A 19,933-nucleotide genomic window follows, 5' to 3' on the forward strand; every position below is an offset into this window, starting at 1 on the left:
ATTCTATTTCCCATTAAAATAGATTAAAGCACATGGATCAACAAAAAACAAATTCCTAGCCATTGGATCACGTCCAATTAAATCCAGATCACACATTCAAAAGGAAGCCTTTGCAATCCATGTCCTTCCTTGCCACCAATTAAATTCAAGTGCAAAAAACTATAAAAGAAGTTCAATCACTACTAAAGTTGCATGTTTAACATTCAAACTATTCATCAGCCCTGGAGACATACCATCACAGAACATTTGACAGTATATTAGAATATAATAGTTAGTTTATCTCTATGTATTTACTTTTAAATCATGCATATGATATCTTGGGAAAATTAAATAAAGTTTGGACACAACATTGTTTGATCACAATTGCAACCTAAAAGTTTCAAAATGCAGTAGATTTCCTAGTGTTCACAAATATGTATGTTTATTACTTCATCTCATAACTGAAATCTCACAAGAAAACATGACACATATGTATCTAAGTTGGGGCAAGAGGAAATAAAGAAATTGAATTAGCCAAGAGTAAAAAAATTGCAACGATATAATAGCAATAAAGGTTATTTTAGTGAACAATATAGTACCAATACCAACATCGTTTGACACTTGGTAATTGGGTCTTTTGGCTGTAGTCTGAAAGAAGGAACAAGTGAAGTACGTTGGTCAATTGGAGGAGCACCAAGGACCACACTTTTTGTTAATGGCACCAAAACTACCATTGAAATTACATCCAAGAGAAACCAACATAAATAATAACATGTCTAGTAAAGACAAATAACATAGTGTGGAAGACAAATATCCACACAATCAAGTTAATCTATTGTGATAATTTGATAGTCATCCAATATATTTCATAGACTTGTGAGTAGAAATTGCATTAAAGGAGTCGAGAGGGGTCTCCCTTTGTAAACAAGCATCCGTAAGACAAGTCATGACCCTATGTCTAGCATGATTGAGTGGGTCATTGCACAAATCAAGACACAATTTTCTTACATGACGAAGTGGAGATAAGTTCTTATTAGTCAGAGGAAATTATAAGCATGAAAACATAAGACAAATAAATACACAAGCTTCTACTTGAATAAAGGATTTATATTATGTAACACCCTCCTCCCACATTTACCCGTGATAATCGGTCCACCGGGGTAAACATGTGATGAAGAGATTCTATGATATGATTAAACTCCCTAAGTGCAGTTAAGGAAGTGGAACTAACTAACCAACTCTTTACAGACCTCCCTCAGGTGCTACAGGACCCCCAGGAACCAATCCACTAGTCTCGGCGCCCAACCCTTGAGTTAACCTAGCCTTTCAACTCTATCCTACATCACTTGGTCTATGCGACACTATACCCTACATCACTACATAAATGACACTTCAATTGATACCTGTAGCCATTATTGCAGGGAAGTTAACTTTTATAGTGATAATATCTCTCTCTCTTTGTGTGTTTTGAGATAAGTTGACCGTATCGCTTCGATAACACTCAAGGTGTTGGGTTCATCTCAAGTGATACCGATAGCCATTATCGTAAGGAAGTTAACTTTTAAAGTGATAATATCTCTCTCTCCCTTTGTGTGTTTCCAAAGAAGTTGACCCGATTGCTTGGATAACACTCAAGGTGTTGGGTTTGTTACAGATGATATTAGAGCAAATTACAACATTATCCTAGTGTTGGAAATAATTAGGCTTAAAGGTTAAAAGTTGCTATGGTTTTTGTTATGGTGATGACTTGTAACTAAACACTAAATTGATTGCATTACAACAATGAAGAAAAGACATAAGCAAGTGATAATAGTACAAATGAAGTTATAATATTGACAAGGTTGACATCGCAAATGGTTATTTTGATTATTTGAAGGTCAGTGTTTCATTTCATTAAAATGATATTGCAAGTACCAAAAACAACAACATGAGATAGGATTGGTGCATGGAATCCACCATCCAAGACACCTTCATTTCAACATTTGCATGACCTCTAGTCTATTCCAATTCGCTTGCGTGAGGATAAGTTCGATATATCAGTGGACTAATCAATATGCGAGCTAGTCTTGAGTCCAATAGATGCATGAAATCAGGATTGACACCTCCAATGGGGTGGGTTTAGAGATTCCCATATAGGCTATGATGCCTCATGGGAGTGGATTAGGTCTAGCTTTGTTTTAAAGCTTGATTGCATGAAGACAAGATTGAAGGGTTAATAAAACTAGAGAGTTGATAAGTGTGAAAAAACTTTTGTTTTCTCTAGTTGGACAATTCCACATCATATAACTTGTTGAACTAGAATGGAATATCCCCATAATGGTATTTTGTTCCAGTAAGTGCTCTACTTAATGGATAAGTGTTACAAGAATCAAAATATGACATTTTCTCAGCATACTTGGTTGAAGTTGGGTTGTCAAGCTAAAGTAGAGGAGAGGTTGTGCACCCTGCTAAGAAGTCTAAAGTTGCAACTAAATCTGAAGGTAGTCGCTACTTTTTCTCAGGAGAAGAATAAGAAGAATAACAAGTGTCTTGTTCCTTATACACCACACCAACATGCACACAACCATCTAGCCCTCTTCAGTGTTTCCATGGTTATGGTCAGTGTTTTCATGGTTATAGGTAGCGTTTAATGTTTATAAACTAATGCTAGCATTAGTTTCAAATCTTGGAAATATGAATCAAATAAATGAATGGAAAAAAGATATTATATGAATAATGTCAATGATATGGTTTGTCTACCTTGAGAAGAGGCCAAATAAGACCATCAATTATCTTATTGGTCCTCAAAGTTAAATTGATAAACTGATAGGTTGAGAACAACAATCATTTTATGAACATGGTAAAGTTCATAAGAACTTTGGATTAATATGCACAACTACATTCTATGTTGCACTACATTCTTTAGAATCAGTTAATTTAGTAGAGAACTAGTCACTTTGATGTTTTAAGGTCAGTTCAATACAAGACCAACCTTAGCCAATTTGAACCACCAAATTAGACTAGTACAACTCTAAAACCATTGGGACCAACCAATTCCACTAGTTCTAGGTTAGTTCCAATAAGAGTGTGCCCTTCTCATCTTCCTCTCAAGTCATTTTGTTGGATCCTTCCAAGAATGGTGATTTGGAGAGTGCCATAAACTGTCGGACTGTTGTGAGCACCTAAGATCATAAGTAGTTAAGCCTTGACAAACAGGAATTTTCAAGGAACTAGTACAGACATCCCAAAACATATTTAGTGAGGACGTGCATGCAAGGAACTATTATAGACCTCCCAAGATAGTTAGTGAGGACGTGCATGACCAAAAAGTATCAAAAAAAATTATCCACCCTCAAAAACCTTGCCCAAAACATTGAAGTGTGGTGCAAAACAAACTGCTGGTAGGCTATTAATTCTACCAACAATCATTCCCTGTCCAATTTCACAAGAAGCTCCTACTCAAGTTACCTCCTCCACTATGGTTATAATAAGTTTTTGCAACTATGTGAGCTACAAGAAATTAAAACTTCCTCGGAATCTCCACCAACCTTAGGGAACTCGACTTCTGTACATGCCCTAACTATCTTGGGTAGATTGATCAGTTAACTAGATGATCACTGAGTTTTACTGTAGTCCCACTGCTTAAATGACCTTCCACTAGTTCCTCCAAAAGTTAGAACTAGTTTAACTGACAACAACTTGAGATAATTGACCTTTATTGCTACAAACTAGCAATCACATATGGAGAACTGAACTCTAACTCCTCCAACTCGAATTTACTGAGTAAACTACGTGACACAAGCCATGTCACACAAGTTAACATCATTCAAGTTGTCTGTTGATGTGGAAATTTGAATTTTTTCAATTTAATCAAGGAAAAATCAAATTGAGAATTTCTTGCTGCATTTTTCAACACATAGTTCACTAGAATGTATTACTTTCACTATGAACTTGGCATAGTTCACATGTTAAGTTCATAAGGTTTTGGGCTGATGTGGTTCTATGTGTTGTGTATATAAATAATAGGTGTCCATCTCATGCTATCAGAAACAAGGCTCCCTATGAAATGTGGTATGGCCACATTCCTTCAGTGAGGCATCTCAGGGTTTTTGGTTCCTCCTATTATGCCTTGATACCTAAGGAACAGATAAAAAAACTTAGTGCAAGGAGTCACAAATGTATCTTCTTTGGATACTCATACCTCCAAAGAATACCATCTCTATGATAAAGTGAATAAGAAGTTTATAATATCTAGAGATGTGATCTTTCTTGAGTCTTCCAAGATTGACAATGTTGTTGAGTGGCAGCGTAATCGTTTGGATAGATTTGAACATGCAAAGTATTTTCAAGAGTTTTATAGTAAGATTCTACATCTCCTTCTCTTAGCTCTATACTTTCTATGAAGAGCCTTGAATAAATCAGGTTGAAGGAAATTCCTTCCCCTGCTTTGTCAAGAAAGATCTAAGAGACTACTGGCAGCAGGTAGCCAAATTTGACAAGTAGTGAGGGTACATGTAAGATACAAAGCAAGGATTAATGCAAAGGAGTGTACTGATTATATACATATCATCAAACATATTTCATCCCACTTAGGATTCCTTGCACCATGCCTGGTTAGTCATAAGATCATGTTGGTCACAACCTCCGCAGCTTCAATAAACAAATGGTAATACTCTTCATCTTCTAAGTTATGTAATAAACAAGTGAAAGGGAGCAAGACATGAAGAGGAAACACATGGAATGACTTTCAGTTCTTTCAACCATGCATGTCATTGAAGACAGAATGATTCGATAATGATAAGAAACATTTTAAGCTACACTAAGAGGTGTATTTCAAAAGATGTGCTTTGTTTTCCATACCTAGCCTCCAAAGGGTTATGCATCAGATGGATTCTTCATGCAGTACTGATATTCTCTCATACCTTCAGTTTCTCGGTCCATTGAAGGGGTGGTCGTGGATTTCATATTGGAGGGACAGTCTCGGAATAAATGGCCCAGGGCGTGGCATTTTCGACAGCAGAATGGTACATGCTCGTAAAGTGAGGATACTTTTATGTGCCAGAGTCCAATAAAAGAAGTCAATTTTGGGGAGAGCAGGAAAAGACCAAATAAATTTCCATTGAGTTGGCTCTGGGGGGACGCTAGGGACAGCCATCATACTTTTGTAACCTTCTGCTGCTGAGTAAGAGCCTGAAAGAGAACCCCACCCTCTTTTGTCCTTAGAAGAGGCCTTTAAGGGAGATTTTCCTTGGAGCAAATCCAACAATAAATTGGCTTCACCATCCAGCCAATGAGGGACGTCCCCCAAATTCCAACCATCCCATAGACTTTCTACATCATTTTTCCAATTGGAGATGTCCCAAAGGGTTTCCAGATTGCTGGCCTAAAGCCAAGCTCTGATATTTTCCAGTTCTGCCATCTGATTCAAGGGCTAATCTCCAAGAATCGAATCTTCCCAAATTTTTATTGTTTTCCCATTACCTGGGATCCAATAAAGCTTATGACTGAAAAGTTTCAAAGCTGTGAGACAGAGTTTGAAAACTGGTGATCCTTTGGAAATTCTAGGAGGCTGGTCCAAGCACCTCAAACGCTGCCCATGAAAATATTTTTTCCACAAAACTCTCTTGCTCCAACTAGGATTCCTAGAAACAATGTTCCAAAAGAGCTTGGAGCCCAGAGCAAGATTTTGGGCTACTAGATCACGCATTTGGAGACCTCCTTCCAAGAATGGCTTCTTAATAGTGTCCCAATTATCTAAATGGAGCCTTCTTTCATTTTTTTTCCCTCCCTCCCACAGAAATCTTCTCAGGGACCATCCATTTTACTAATAAAGGTTTTAGGGGCTAGTAGAATGGAGTTCTGATAAACTGGGAGACTTATGAGAACAGATTTCATAAGGATTACCTTCACAGCATTATTCAACCATGAGGCTCCCCAAGCTTGTATTCTGAGTTTTATCTTGTCTAGCAGGGGCATCGAATGAGCTACCTTAGGATTTGATTTGAAGATTGGGATCCCAAGATACTTAAATGACTCCGAGGTTAGGGTTCTTTCCATTTCTAATAGCCTTGCTATGTCTGTCAAATCTTTGATCGAGCAATTCCAGCCATAGATCGTGCTTTTTAGACAGTTAATCTTGCTACCCGAAACCTCCCTATAAATGTCTAGCTCCTTCTTGAAGGTTCTAGCAAAATTTATGCTAGCTCCTCCAAGCAATAATGTATCATCAACAAACTGGACATGATTTATGTCTTTAACATTGTGAGCCATTCTCAGGCCTGGCAGAGTTTGGATCTATTGACAGTAGTCTAGCTGGAAGCTGAGCACCGAAGCTTGAATGGCGTAAAGAAGCAGGGACAAAGCGCAACCTTGTCTTAGCCCCCTCGAGGCTTGGAAAAATTCCGTTGAACGACCATTAACCAGAGGCGCTATCCAAGGGGAGGCAATGCAAGCTTTCACCCAAGTTATGAGAACTTTTGAGAAGCCAAATTTCTCCATCACAGAAAACAAGAAATCATGTCTCACCCTGTCAAAGGCATTTGTCAAATCTAGCTTAATCACCATGCCTTTCTCTTTTCGATGATAGCTTGAATGAATTTCTTCTTGCACTATCACAATATTGTCAAGAATCTTTCTCCCTTTTATGAATCCTCCTTGGTTTTCAAGGATGATGACCAACAAAATTTTCTTAATACGGTTGGCTATTATTTTTCTAATCAGCTTATAACTTGTATTACACAAATAGATGGGTGTTGGAAATAATACTGAGAGGGGGGGTGAATCAGTATTATCTAGTCAATTATTTTTATTTCGCACCCAGATCATAGACGCTACTTTAGTTAGAGAAAACCGCGTATATACGCAACTATAAATAAGGAAACTAGCGTATAACATGCAGACTTATAATTTAATTTATTCTACAGATGTTGATCATTAATCTGTGCATCAAAATCATATAAATAGTAACCAGGAACAGTAAAATAGAGCAGAAGACAATCACACACAAGAACACAAGATATAAGGTGGAAACCCAATGTGGGTGAAAACCACCTGCTGCAATTCGTCTCTCTCTTCTTTAATAAGAAACTTCTTTTTACAATAGTACTAGTGCAGTCTTATACCAGTACGCAGGCTTCTACCTACAGAAGGCTACAACCTTCTTAGCTCTTGTACTAGTTGATCCATTTACTAGTACGTAGGCACCGGCCTACTGAAGGCTCCAACCTTCACTCGTTTTCCAACTGCTACTGGAAGAGAGCTACAACCCCCTAGCTCTTGTACTGGCCAATATGTTTACCAGTACGTAGGCGCCGGCATACTGAACTCTACGATCTTCCAGGGACCATGTTTCATACATTTTCATACTGGATCCATAAATACAAAATAATCACCACTGCAAGACACCCATCAATTACATTTGCATCATCAATCTCTGAATCACCAAATACTGAAACCCTGTCAACAACACAGTCACCAGAACAACAACCAAATCCAACTGCAACTTCAAATATCATACTTCATACTGTATACGCTACTCAAACAAACCCAACCTGCGTGTATACGCTCTTTTACCAAAGACAACCCGCGTACAGATCTACAAATTCTAACTTATAACTTTGCAGCTATTTCAGACATCAGAACATAACATTTACAGAATAAACATGCGTCAATAATTCAGATCTAGTCTATCCATAATCAAACCATATAATCATAAACATTCCAAGCCTTAATATCCTGATCCATCATCCATCATCATCCGCATAGGTGCATCCTTGATTCAGATCAAGCTAAGCATCACAAACCCACAACCAGCATACTAGATTTCACACTTCATCCAATATTCATCACCTTCTCACCTCTCCCCTTGGCCTAATGATCTTCTCCTTATATAGGTTTAGGCTTCTCTCAATACCATGGCCCAAAACCATGTTGAACCAATACCTTGGACCCAATACCTAGGGTCAACACTTCAAACCAAATACCACGAACCAATACCATGGACCAAATACCACATACCAATACTTAGTTTTCCAACATGTACGTGCCTTTACTTCTGTGAACTTGCGTGTGTACGTATACATGCCTTTTGCTCTGCTCACCCGCGTGTATACACACTTTCATCAAGTCTAACCTGTGTATACCTTTCTTTTGACCTACTGCACTAGATCTATCATCTGATTAAGTTGCCATCACCTGTATCATACCTTTGAGTGAGTTGCCATCAAGGACAACACTTGTATCATAATGCCAACAATGGGCCAGAATCTGTTGAAATCGGTGGCGCCTTTGTCTTTCGGAATCAAGGCAAGGAAGGTCGAGTTGGTACTGCTTCCAATCTTGGCACAGGTCTGAGATTTACGGATCATTATCAGAAGGTCTTTTTTAATTGTAGGCCAGCAAGTCAGGTAGAACCTTGCAGTGAACCCATCAGGGCCCGGGGCTTTATCTGGATCCATGCAATCCAAAGCTTCTTTAATCTCATTCATACTGATCAGAGCAGTCAACATGATATTGTCAGAATCTTGAACACAGTGAGGAACAAGAACAATTGGATAGGCTTGAGAATCGATAGGAGGGTCTTCCGAGGCAGAGTAAAGATCTTTGAATAAGGAGTGGGCTGCTTGCTTTATGCCTTCAGAATCTTTAACCACAGTGTTTTGATAGTGAATTTCATTTACTGTTTTGAAGTGCTTGCATGCTTCAGCTTGCTTATGGAAGTAGCTTGTATTTTTGTCTCCGGCCTGTAACCAAAGATTTCTGGACTTCTGTCTCCAGAACTCTTCTTCATCCCTACTTTCTCTATGGAGATCTTTTTGCAGCTCTATTTCTTTTTGAAGAAGGATTTGAGTTACATCAGAATTCTCCATTGTTAATTGATGGCTTGCTAAACTGTCATGCATCTCCTTTCTTTTGGCGGTGGGCGTTTTCAACCTTTTAGCCCACTCCTTGAGCTCCCTTTTAAGTCTCCTAATTTTTTCTTCCCACACAAAGAAAGGGGATCCTTCATGAACTTGCCAGTTCCAGGCCTCGGAGACCACCTTCGGGAATCCTTCTTGATGAATCCATAGAGAACTGAATCTAAAGGGAATGGGGCCAAGATTTCCATCCAAGGAGAGCTCAAGCAGAATGGGTTTATGGTTAGAGGTGTAGTTCGGTAGAATTTTAGAGGTGGCCATTAGACCACAAGTCAAGAAGGAGGATTGGACTAGAAATTTGTCCAGACGAGCAGCAATGTGGCCGGGGCCTATCCTTTTGTTTGACCAGGTGAATTTCCCAGATGTGGGCTTGATATCCTCCAATTCCCAATCTAAAATGAGGTCTTCAACCCATTCTCTAGCTGGGTCCCTGACCAGCGAGCCCCCCTTTTTCTCTTCTGCAGCTAGCATAACATTCAGATCACCTGCAATAATAATATTTTCTGGGTTGTGCAAGAAAAGATAGGACTGGAGCGAGTCCCAACAATTTTTTTTCTCAGATGGTAAGACTGGAGCATAAAGATTGAAAAATACTTACTTGGTGGCTAGATTCATTATGGAGGAGCTTAGTGAGTAGCCAATGGGGGCAACATTGTTTGTGAATCAGATCATATTTGGAGCTGTCCCAAAAGGAGGCAATCCCTCCAGAGGCGCCTCTAGCGCTGACTGCTCTCCCTTGGCCTTTATGCCAGAATGCTTTGCTTGCTTGGAGGAGTAGAAGGTCCTCCAGTTTTGTCTCCTGGATGAGAAGGATTTTAGGCGAGTACATCCTTACAATGTCTTTCAGAGCTTCTTCTTTCAACCTATTGCCTAACCCTTTGCAATTCTAGGAGACGTATTTCATTATTCACTGGCTTGGAAGGTTGTGGCTCCTTTTGGAGCCTGACCATGCTTGCGCCTAGATCTGGTATTCATCATTCCTTTGAGAGTTTTCTGAGACCCTTGGAGAACGTCCAGGTAAGTTTGTTCCTCTCTCTATTTCTTCTTAGACTTTCGACCCCTGGCTGACTTGATAGGAGTGACTTGCGATCTGTCTGAATCTGAGACTCCATCTTCTGAATCTCCCTCAGAATCGGAGCCCAGACTGATGCACTCCTCATTTTCTTCTTTTTCCCCTTGTTCATCCTTTGATGGAGGAAGAGTTGACTTTGCCTCTGCTTCTTTCACTTTCTTCGACGGTTCTTCTGGTTCCTCTTGGGTTCCAATGGCATCTGTCTTTACCCTAGAGGAAGAACCCTCTTTTGGAACTTCTTTGGCTTTTGGTTTAGGCTGGGGCTTCACCAATGACCCTGAATTTTTCTTCTCAGTTGGTTTTGGGACGGCCTTGCCCTTTTTTATTTATTTCCATCCTTATTCATTCACTTTGTCCCTGGTTGGAGCTTTTGGGCAATTTCGTTGGAAGTGTCCATGTTCGTGACAGGTTCTGCATTTGAAAGGCAGTTGCTTGTAATCCAATTTTGATAGTGATGTCATTCTCTGACTGTAAGTTTTACCGCTTCGGGCAGTCCAGCTTCCAGATTGACTTCCACACAGATTCTTACGTAGGTATATTGGCCCTTGTTATCTTCTTTCTTAATGAAACGGCCTAGGCCATTTCCAATCTTCTGCAAGTTGTGATAGCTCCAGCAATGGATCAGAAGATTGGGAAGTCAGACCCAGACTGGGGCCTCTTTAGGGGTATCGATTGAGGGATCAAAGTTGGGGGTCCACTTATTAAGATACAGACCCTGATTTCCCATAAAATACGGACCGTTTCTGAAAACCAAATCTCGATCTTCTTTGGAGGTGAACTAGAAAATGAAATACCCTTTTCCGACAACATAGCAGATCACATTGTTTTCCAGCTGGGGCCTCCAGTGGCATTGGATCCAATCATCTGTTGTTTTTGTAGAGGGCCAACGTCCCATAAATTGTCCTACCAACCCTCTATCAGCTAGGGCTAGGGCGATTTTTATCGGTTGGTCTTATGGCAGGGCGATCTCAAGAATTTCCTCCAGTTTTTTGATGAATTTCGGGACTTCTGGAATCAAACGTTTCTTCCCTTTCTGTGACAGCAATCTTTTGAATGCTTCTTTTGAAGAGATTTGTGGGGTGGGAGAAGGCTCCCCACCCCGAGGCGCACTCATGGCGGCGGTTATGCTTCTCTGAGATCACAAAACCCAGACCCAGACGCGGACGCTGTGCCAGCAACAACACTAGCCGGAGGAGGGAGGCAGAACCCGATTGCGGGTATGCCGGGAAGGATTGAGAGCCCAGCAACAGGGGGCCTGCGGAGGGCCACAGGGGCCGAGAAATCAGGGGCGCGAGAGCTCCAGCTTAGAACACGCCTGCAGATCACCCTGAAACTCAGCACTACCCTCCATTTTTTTTTTTTTTTTTTTTTTACAGAAACAGATAGTGAATCTATTAAATACTAGCCTTAATGCCAAAAACCAGTTTACATAAAGTGAGTCTGATTCCACAAGAACTGCACAACCATGCAAGGTCATGATGTTTATGTTTAGCTCACATCTCTTTTTTCCTGCTACTATGTAGTCTATTTCTGAGATTTTCCCAACTTTATGGATACATACAAACTGGTTTAACAAAATGCAGTAAAACATGACAACTATCTAAATTAAGGAATTAGTTCCCATGATTCTTGTCCTCCTCTGAGCAAGGCTCCAGCCGTAAGGAGGACAGATTTGGTGGCTTTGATGTCCACCTCCTTATTTTTAGCTCTCAACACATGATAAAAATTCAACTTCTAGAAGCAGTCTCTAAGCTCTGTTACTTTAAAAATCAACCTTGCAAGCCTTAGATCCGTTGGCTTAGAATGAGTCACCATAGTATTAATTATTACTTGGGAGTCCCCTATTACATTTGCCTCCCTGATGTTCAACATTTTCATAATCTTGAGACCTTGGAAAAGAGCCAAAGCCTCAGCTTGAATGATAGAAGCTATGCCCAGACCCCAGGCGAAACTGTGTATCCTTATGCCATCGGGATTCAAAATGATGCCTCCAACTCCAGCTCTTCCAGGATTGGCCTTTGCAGCCCCGTCAAAAAAGAGGGAGAATCTCTGTTGATTTGTGGACTAGTCTTTGAATTCATTTGTTGAAAGTCTTATTTGCCAATCTTTGATGAGGGAGATACTGTTTGCACTTTTTTGGAACTGGAGTTCAAGATAGGAGCCCCAATTTATATCTTAATGACTGAGATTTAAATCATCTTTAATATCTCTCAGATTCTCTTTAAGCTAGCTTTTAATCTTGACTGCCACAAGCTTGGCCTCTTGTTCATAGCTTCTAAAAATCCTTTTATTTCTCTCAAGCCAAACCTGCCAACAAATTATTTTTGGGAGAGCAGTCCAAGCAGCTCTGATGATTTTGTTTTTTGGGGGAGTCCCGGGATACCTTTGCAGCCATTTAGTAAAAATATCAAGGATGGAGGAAGGAAACACAATGCTGAAACTCAAAGTTCCCAACAATTCTGTCCAAATTTGCAAAATAAAGGTGCATTCGAGCATCAGATGAACTACGCTTTCCTGGTTTACCTTACAAAGACTACACCTTGAAGGACCGTGAAAACCACGTTTCTGGAGGTTATCATCTGTCAAAATTTTGGAGTGACAAAGCAGCCAGCTGAAGAAGTCGATTTTAGGCAAGGTGGGATAATGCCATATCCCTTTCCAAGGCTTAGGGTTTGTGGCCACATGGGGACGCTCACATAGCTTGGCGTAACCTTGAGCAACAAAGTATCCACCAGTATGCGCACCCCATCCTCTTGTATCCCTTTTTTGAGCCAGCAAAGGAGACAGGCCGTGGAGCTTGGAAATTAGGATCTCACGCTCCATAGAAAGTTTTGGGGGTGTTTGAAGATTCCAGCCAGCCCATCCTCATTCATCCATCTGCGCAGTGTTTGGAGTGAACGGCAGTCTCCCAGAGGCTCGTTATTCAAAATTTTATCTTTCCAGAGGTTGATCCTTTTTCCATTACCAGGAACCCAGAAGGCATGATCTTTGATTAGAGAGCAAGCTTTGCTACAAAACTTCAGGAAGGGAGTATTTGAATGCTTCTTAGGATGATCTAGGCAGTGAGAATGCTGGCCTTTGAAGTATTTTTTCCAGAGTGCTAATTGCGGCCAGCCAGGTTTAGGGGTGATAATTCTCTAGATTAATTTAGCTCCCATTGCTACATTATGGTAGCCAAGATTCTTGAACTTCAGGCCTCCTTCCAATAACGGTTTGGAGATACATTCCTAGTTGACTAGCGGAATCTTTTTCTCGTTCTGTTTACCTCCCTTCCAAAAGAATGTTTGAATAGTCTCCTCCATTTTTTTGAGAATGTTAGATGGAGCGAGAAGGACAGAAAACTGGAATAGGGGAAGACTGGAAAGAACAGATTTGATGAGGACCGACTTACCAGCAATGTTGAGCCAGGAATATCCCCAAGCAAGTAGCTTGTTCTTGAATTTATGCAATTGGGGGAGCCAATCTCTACTGTAAGCTTTTTTGAGAAAAACCAGGAGGCCCAAATACTTGAAGGAAGTCCAATTTGATGATGCTGCGAAACCAAAGAATCTGGATATGGAGTTGAGCAAGCTGGAAGTGGTGTTCTAGCAATAGATATGGCATTTTCCTTTGTTTAGATTGCTTCCCGATACCAAACAAAACTCATCCAAAGCTTTTTTAAATCTGGAGGCAATAATCCCAGAAGCTGCTCCCAATAGCAGCGTGTCATCCGCAGAAAGGGCGTGATTAATGGTTTTCACATCCCTCGCAATACAGAGTCCAGCGATATCCTGATCTGCTCTTTTTTTGTCTAGATAAAAACTTAGAACAGAGGCTTGAAGAACAAATAAAAGAGGTGAGAGAGGGCACCCCTGCGTGAGCCCTCTCGTGGCTTTGAAAAAGTCAGCAGCTCTGCCATTAATTAATGGAGCAATCCAAGGCTCTGAGATGCAAGATCGAATCCAATTGATAAAATTCTCACCAAATCCAAGTTTATGTAAGACTTTCAGCAGAAAACAATGTCTAACTCTATCAAAAGCATTAGCTAGATCAAGTTTGACAACCATACCTTTTTCGTTGCGACTCAAGCTTGAATGGATTGCCTCCTAGACCAAAATAAAGTTGTCCACAATCTGTCTCCCTTGAATGAAGCCTCCTTGGCTATCTGGAATGATTCTGGGGAGGATGGGCTTCAATCTATTAGCGCTGACTTTGGTGATCAATTTGTAACCTATATTACAAAGCAAAATTGGACGAAACCTGTTGAAGGAGGTAGCTCCCTTCTCTTTGGGGATGAGAGAAAGAAAAACAGAGTTCATGCTTCCTCCGATTTTCTTGCAAACTTGGGATTTTAGAACCATTTTGTAAAGATCCTTTCCACAATGGACTAGCAAATTTGGAGGAATCTGGCTGAGAATCCATCTGGCCCCAGGGCTTTGTCTAGGTTCATGGAAAATAAGGCAGCCTTGACTTCATTCTTGGTGACTTTAGCTTCAAGGAGGTGGTTCATATCAGCAGAAATTAGGGAAGGGATCCCGTCTAACATCTCTGAGTTTTGTTCTAGAATTACCTCTTCGATATACAGACTTTCAAAATGAAGAGAAGCTGCTTTTTTGATGCTTGCATTATCCTTGTGAATGATGATACCATCTTTGATTTTAGAGATAGAAGTGGTACATTTCCTAGCCTGGGCTTGTTTGTGAAAGAAGGAAGAATTCTTGTCCCCTGCTTTGAGCCAAAGACTGCGAGACTTAAGTCTCCAGTATTCTTCCTCAGCTAGACATGCCTTGTGATAATTTTGTTGAAACAAAGCTTCTTTATCTAGGATCTCTTTTGTTATGTCAGTTGTTTCGGCTTGGAGCTGATGGACTTCCAGCATATGCTGGATTTTTTTCCTTTCGTTGGCTGGATTTGGGAGAGTTTTGGCCCATATTTTCAAAGCCCTTTTCACTCTTCTGAGCTTTTCTTCCCAAACGAAGAAGGGAGAGCCTTTGACCGGTTGCACCCAAGTGTCCTTAACTACTTTCATGAAGTCCGATTCCTTAGCCCAGAGCGGGCTAAATTTGAAAGGTATGGGTCCAAGGTCAAGCTGAAACACGAGTTCCAGCCTGATGGGTTTATGATCCGAAGTGCTGCATGGGAGAATATGCACTCTAGTCTCTAATCCAAGTAGGAGAAAAGAGCTTTGAATTAAGAATCTATCCAATCTAGCAGCAATGTGGCCAGGACCAATTCTTTTATTAGTCCAAATGTACTTACCGGAAATTGGCTTGATGTCCAGCAGATCCCTGTCCTGAATAAGATCCTCTGGCCATTCCCTTGTCGGATCTCAAACAATGCTGCCTCCTCTCTTGTCTGCTGATAAGAGAGTGAGATTGAGATCTCCTGCTATGATGATATTCTCAAGATTAACTAGTTTTGCTTGGGTTCTTATGGAGTCCCAACAATCCTTTTTTTCCACAACGTTCACGGGATCGTACACATTGAAGAGGCTGATTATTTCTTTTGAATCTATGTGTTGCAATTTTAAGAGCAGCCAATGAGAATTGAGGGTTTCAGAGATGAATGTGAATTTGGTAGCGTTCCAAAGAGAGCCCAACCCTCCAGAAGCCCCTCGGGCTGAGATTTCTTTCGCCTCACATTTGTTCCAGAGTTTCTTACTTGCTTGAAGGAAGACAGAGTCTTCCAGTTTGGTCTCCTGGATGAGAAGTATGTCAGGAGTTTCTGTTCTTATTAAATTTCTGATGGCTTCTTCTTTGATTCTACTCCCCATACCTCTACAGTTCTAGGAGACTATCTTCATCATTTGAATTTCTGATTGGCTCATTTGGAGCCTTGGGGCTGGTTTCTCGTCATCTTTGCTTTTGATGCTAGTACCTTCTCAAGGGTTGGCTGGCTGCCTTGAAGCTTATCCTTGAAAGTTTCCTGCTCTCTTTTTTCCCGATCTGATTTGCGGCCTCTTGCGGATCTCCTTATCGTTGCTTGAGATTCTCCTATTTCCCCCTCTTCCTCTGAGCACTCCGATTCATGCTCGTCTTCCTCTTCTTCAACAGTGTTTCCTTTGGAGCTCCCAGCCATTGCCATTGCTGGAACACCACTTTCAGCCATTACCTCTATTGCTGGAACACCATTTCTAGCTTTCTCAACTCCATTTCCAAAACCTTTGGGGGTGCCTTTAGAGGGTGATTTTTGATTTTCTGGTTCCTAAGTTTCCTCTACTTGCAAGCTTAGAGAGGCGAATTTGTTTTCTTGAACCATTTTGGGCGGGGGTTGTTGAGGGGGGCATGAATACCTTTTTCGATTGGACCGAACTGCTTTTGAGTTTTCCTGGTGCGCTTGACCTGGTTCCAACCTTCTTCTTTCCCTTTATTTGGTTGCTCATTGGTTGGGCATCCTTTGGCGAAGTGGTCGTAGACATGACATTTTCGGCATTTGAAAGGCAACTGCTCGTAATCCAGCTTCTGCAAATGGATCCAGTTTCCTACCTTGATTTTGATGGCTTTTGGGAGACCCACCTCTAGGTCTACTTCTACGCAGATACGAGCACAGTCATATTGATCTTTGCTGTTTTCCCTATCTATGAATTTCCCAAGGGCGTTTCCGATGTGTTTCAGCGAATCCCAGTTCCAGCAATGGACTGGGAGATTAGGGAGTCTGACCCAAACAGGGACAGCTGAGGGGACATCCACTGCAGGGTCGAAATCCGGCGTCCATTTGTTGAGGTACAAACCTTGGGGGCCCATGAAATAGGGGCCATTCTGAAATATCAGATCCTTATCTTCCTTTGAGGAGAATTCGAAGAGGAAAAACCCTCTTCCTAAGAAGTATGAAGTGACGCTGCCCTTGATCAGAGGAGCCCAATTCCTGTTTACCCAGGACTCCGTGGTCTTAGGAGAAGGCCAAAGACCTGTGAACTGGCCCACGAGAGCCCGCTCAGCTAAGGAGAGGGCAACTTGAATCGGGGTCTCTGGCAGCAGGGAGATTTCAAGAATGTCATCCAGCCTCTTGACAAACTTGGTAGCTTCGCTCTTCTTCTTCTGCGGCAAGCCGGCCAAGAGCCGAGAGAAAGCTTTGGCAGCTGAAGGTGGGCCTGCCTGGGGCGAGGTCGGGGCCTCCATGAGGGCGGGCCCGACTTAAACGTCCTACCTAGCAGAGGCTGAGTGCTCGGAATCCACAGAAAGACAAAGGGGAACACAAAGGAAGAGGGCAGAGGGCCCAAAGCCTTGGGCCATAGAGCACCAAGGGCGCATGTGCCGAAACACAGCTAGGGTTCCATGGACTTCAGCCGGCAATACTCCTTTATCGAAAATCACGCCGCCCTCCATTTTCATTCGAAGTGAAATATCGTATTAAATATAGGTTTGATCTAAAGTGGTCATTGTATTAAATATAAAGTTTTCTCTTAAAATATTTTTGTGTCAAAATGCTTTTGTCTTAAATATAAAGTTTTGTCTTAAAATAATTTTGTCTTAAATTGTTTTTGTCTTAAAATAATTTTGTCTTAAACTATTTTTGTCTTAAATATAAAGTTTTGTCTTTAAATTTTTGTCTCAAACTACTTTCGTCTTAAATATAAAGTTTTGTCTCAAAATATTTTCGTCTTAAATTATTTTTGTGTTAAATATAAGGTTTTGTCTTAAATATAAAGTTGTCTTAAAATATTTTTGTCTCAACCTATTTTTGTCTTAAAGTCTATATTTAAGACAAATCAATTGATATTAATTTTTATTGTAAAATAACTAAAATAAAAAATGAGTTTTTGAGACAAGATTTCTTTTGTCTTAAAAAAATGTCTCAAAAATGCTCTTGGTGTAGTAGTGTTAAATTCAACAACTTTTTAGGCAGTCCGGGCAATTCCTCCCCCTCGGTAAACTACTCGCCATATATCTTACCAGAATAACAACCCTGTTGTGATTATGCAGGTATGGAGTTCATACGATGCAGGAAATATTGCGCGCATAATTGATCCACCATTACTTGAAACGTGCGACGAGACACACGTGCTGAGATGCATTCAGGTTGGTCTTTTGTGTACACAGGCCGAACCCCACCTTCGTCCACTGATGGATACAATCAGTTTGATGCTTTCACCTCATTCCGTGACTGACTTACCGGATCCGACAAAGCCTGCTTTCGTGGGTTCTAATGTTTCCCAAGCCACCAATTCCGTAACAGCATCCTCTAACACTCTCGCATCTATCAACACTGTTTCCATTAGTGACTTGGTACCTAGGTAATGCTAAATATGTCAATAGGAGAAAGATAAGTTTGGTGGATTTGCTCCAATGGTTACGTGGTAGGTTTGGTAGTCGTCTAATCTGGAACAGGCTTATATATAATGAGAGCAGCTCCAAAGAAGATTCTTTCCCTTGAAAAATGAGAAAAAAAAGGATAAGAGAAAGATTTGGTAACTAGGTTATGCTAAATCTGCAGTATAAAGAGGAATGTTTTAGGTTAATGTTTTTAATATCTATTAGAACAATGAAATAAAGAGCGGAACATATCTGAATCTAAGGTGCCAAGATGTTTGGTGCATAATTTTATTTGTGAAAATATATATTTTTTAATATATAAGGATTAGGATTTGAAGTTTTATCTATTTTTATAAAAAAAAAATTGTTATCAGAATTTTTTTTCCCTGTCAGGGTCATTCTTATGTTAATGACAAATTTTGGAAGTATTTTAGATGAGAAGTACAATAAAATAAAAAAAATCTTAGTTTCTGAAATATTGATATATTTTGATTGGTTAAATTTTAAAATATTCTCAAAATTTATAGTTCACAGAATCTATAAATAGTGATCAAAATATTACATAATTAAGATTAAACTTTATCAAGCTATATTTAATATTATTAAAGCTAAAGTGTATTTAAAGAAAATAATGCTTATTTTAAATGAGATTAAAGCTAAAGTGTATTTAAAGAAAATAATGCTTTTTTTAAATCTCATTTGTAGGGAAAATTTAAAAATTTTGTTCATCCTATTGAGCTGTTGAATTAGTTTAACTATCAATTTGAATTTGAAACTGTGTATTGGTTTCAATGTTGAGTGTATTAATTTTGTTTTGTTTAAAAAAATAGTTTTGGTTAGACAAATTAGGATATATAAAATCTTTGTAATATTTCAACTTACATTCATTAATGATTTCATTATGGTTATGGATGATATATTTAATTTCACAAAGAAAAGATAAAACTGTCATAAAAATATATAATTTTGTAGATCAAGAATATCTTTAATTTTAAAAAGAAAATATGGAATTTCAGAGGAATATATAATTGTGAAAAACAAGATGAGTTTTTAGTTGAGTAATTTTTAGAAAAATGTTTAACTAAACGTTTTATCCATTATTATATCAAAATTGAGAATGCAATATTCTTAGTGGATAGTGCAAGTAAAAGAAATGTTGTTAAACTAATGAAATTGAAAACATAAATTAGTGAATGATACAAAAATGAAATACAAAGATGAACAAATAAAGAAAAAGAAATGATTTTATTTATTGGGTCCCTGACTTTAAGAACCCGTTTGTTTTAATTTCATGACATTATAAAGCAAATGTCTAAATCTTCTAGTCATATACAAGGAATATTTCCTTAATATTCATCATCTAGAAGCTATTATTATTTCGAAATAGGAAATTTTTTAATGAAAAAAACCATCTCTAATACATATAACATATTAGAGGTGAGGAATGATCATTAACTCTAATAGGAAGAAATTAAGTATCTCACTTAACATATGGGAATGGTGTGTTTCTTGTGGTTTTTAGGGAAGTCAAAAAATCCCTTCGAGAAATTTGTAGTTTTATCCTTCAAATGGGAATGTCATGGATGGCATAGTCATTTATTGGTGGCCTGGGTGTAGGCGATATGGACAAGCGGCCGAAACCTGATATAATTTCTTCTAACTTTGGCTGAATTTCTCCTTTTGTTTCAACAGGTGTATCAGTCATCTATTGTTAGACTGACTTCTTCATGAGTTTTTCCTCTGATCACCCCAACCCT

General features: G+C 39.6%; 1 protein-coding gene across 1 annotated transcript; it reads left to right on the top strand.

Moving 5' to 3' along the window:
* Positions 1 to 17,713: 17,713 nt before the first annotated feature.
* On the top strand, positions 17,714 to 18,161 carry LOC149171917 (cysteine-rich receptor-like protein kinase 28). The gene is made up of 2 exons (XM_089426135.1): positions 17,714 to 17,791; positions 17,847 to 18,161. Exons 1-2 carry the CDS (start codon positions 17,714 to 17,716, stop codon positions 18,159 to 18,161), a joined length of 393 nt encoding a protein of 130 aa, XP_089282261.1.
* The last annotated feature ends 1,772 nt before the right edge of the window (positions 18,162 to 19,933 follow it).

The sequence above is a fragment of the Pinus tabuliformis genome, chromosome 4_2, assembly GCF_031772625.1.
Source record: "Pinus tabuliformis cultivar Carrire ecotype Pingquan chromosome 4_2, CPIR1, whole genome shotgun sequence".
In the NCBI taxonomy this organism is placed as follows: Eukaryota; Viridiplantae; Streptophyta; class Pinopsida; order Pinales; family Pinaceae; genus Pinus; species Pinus tabuliformis.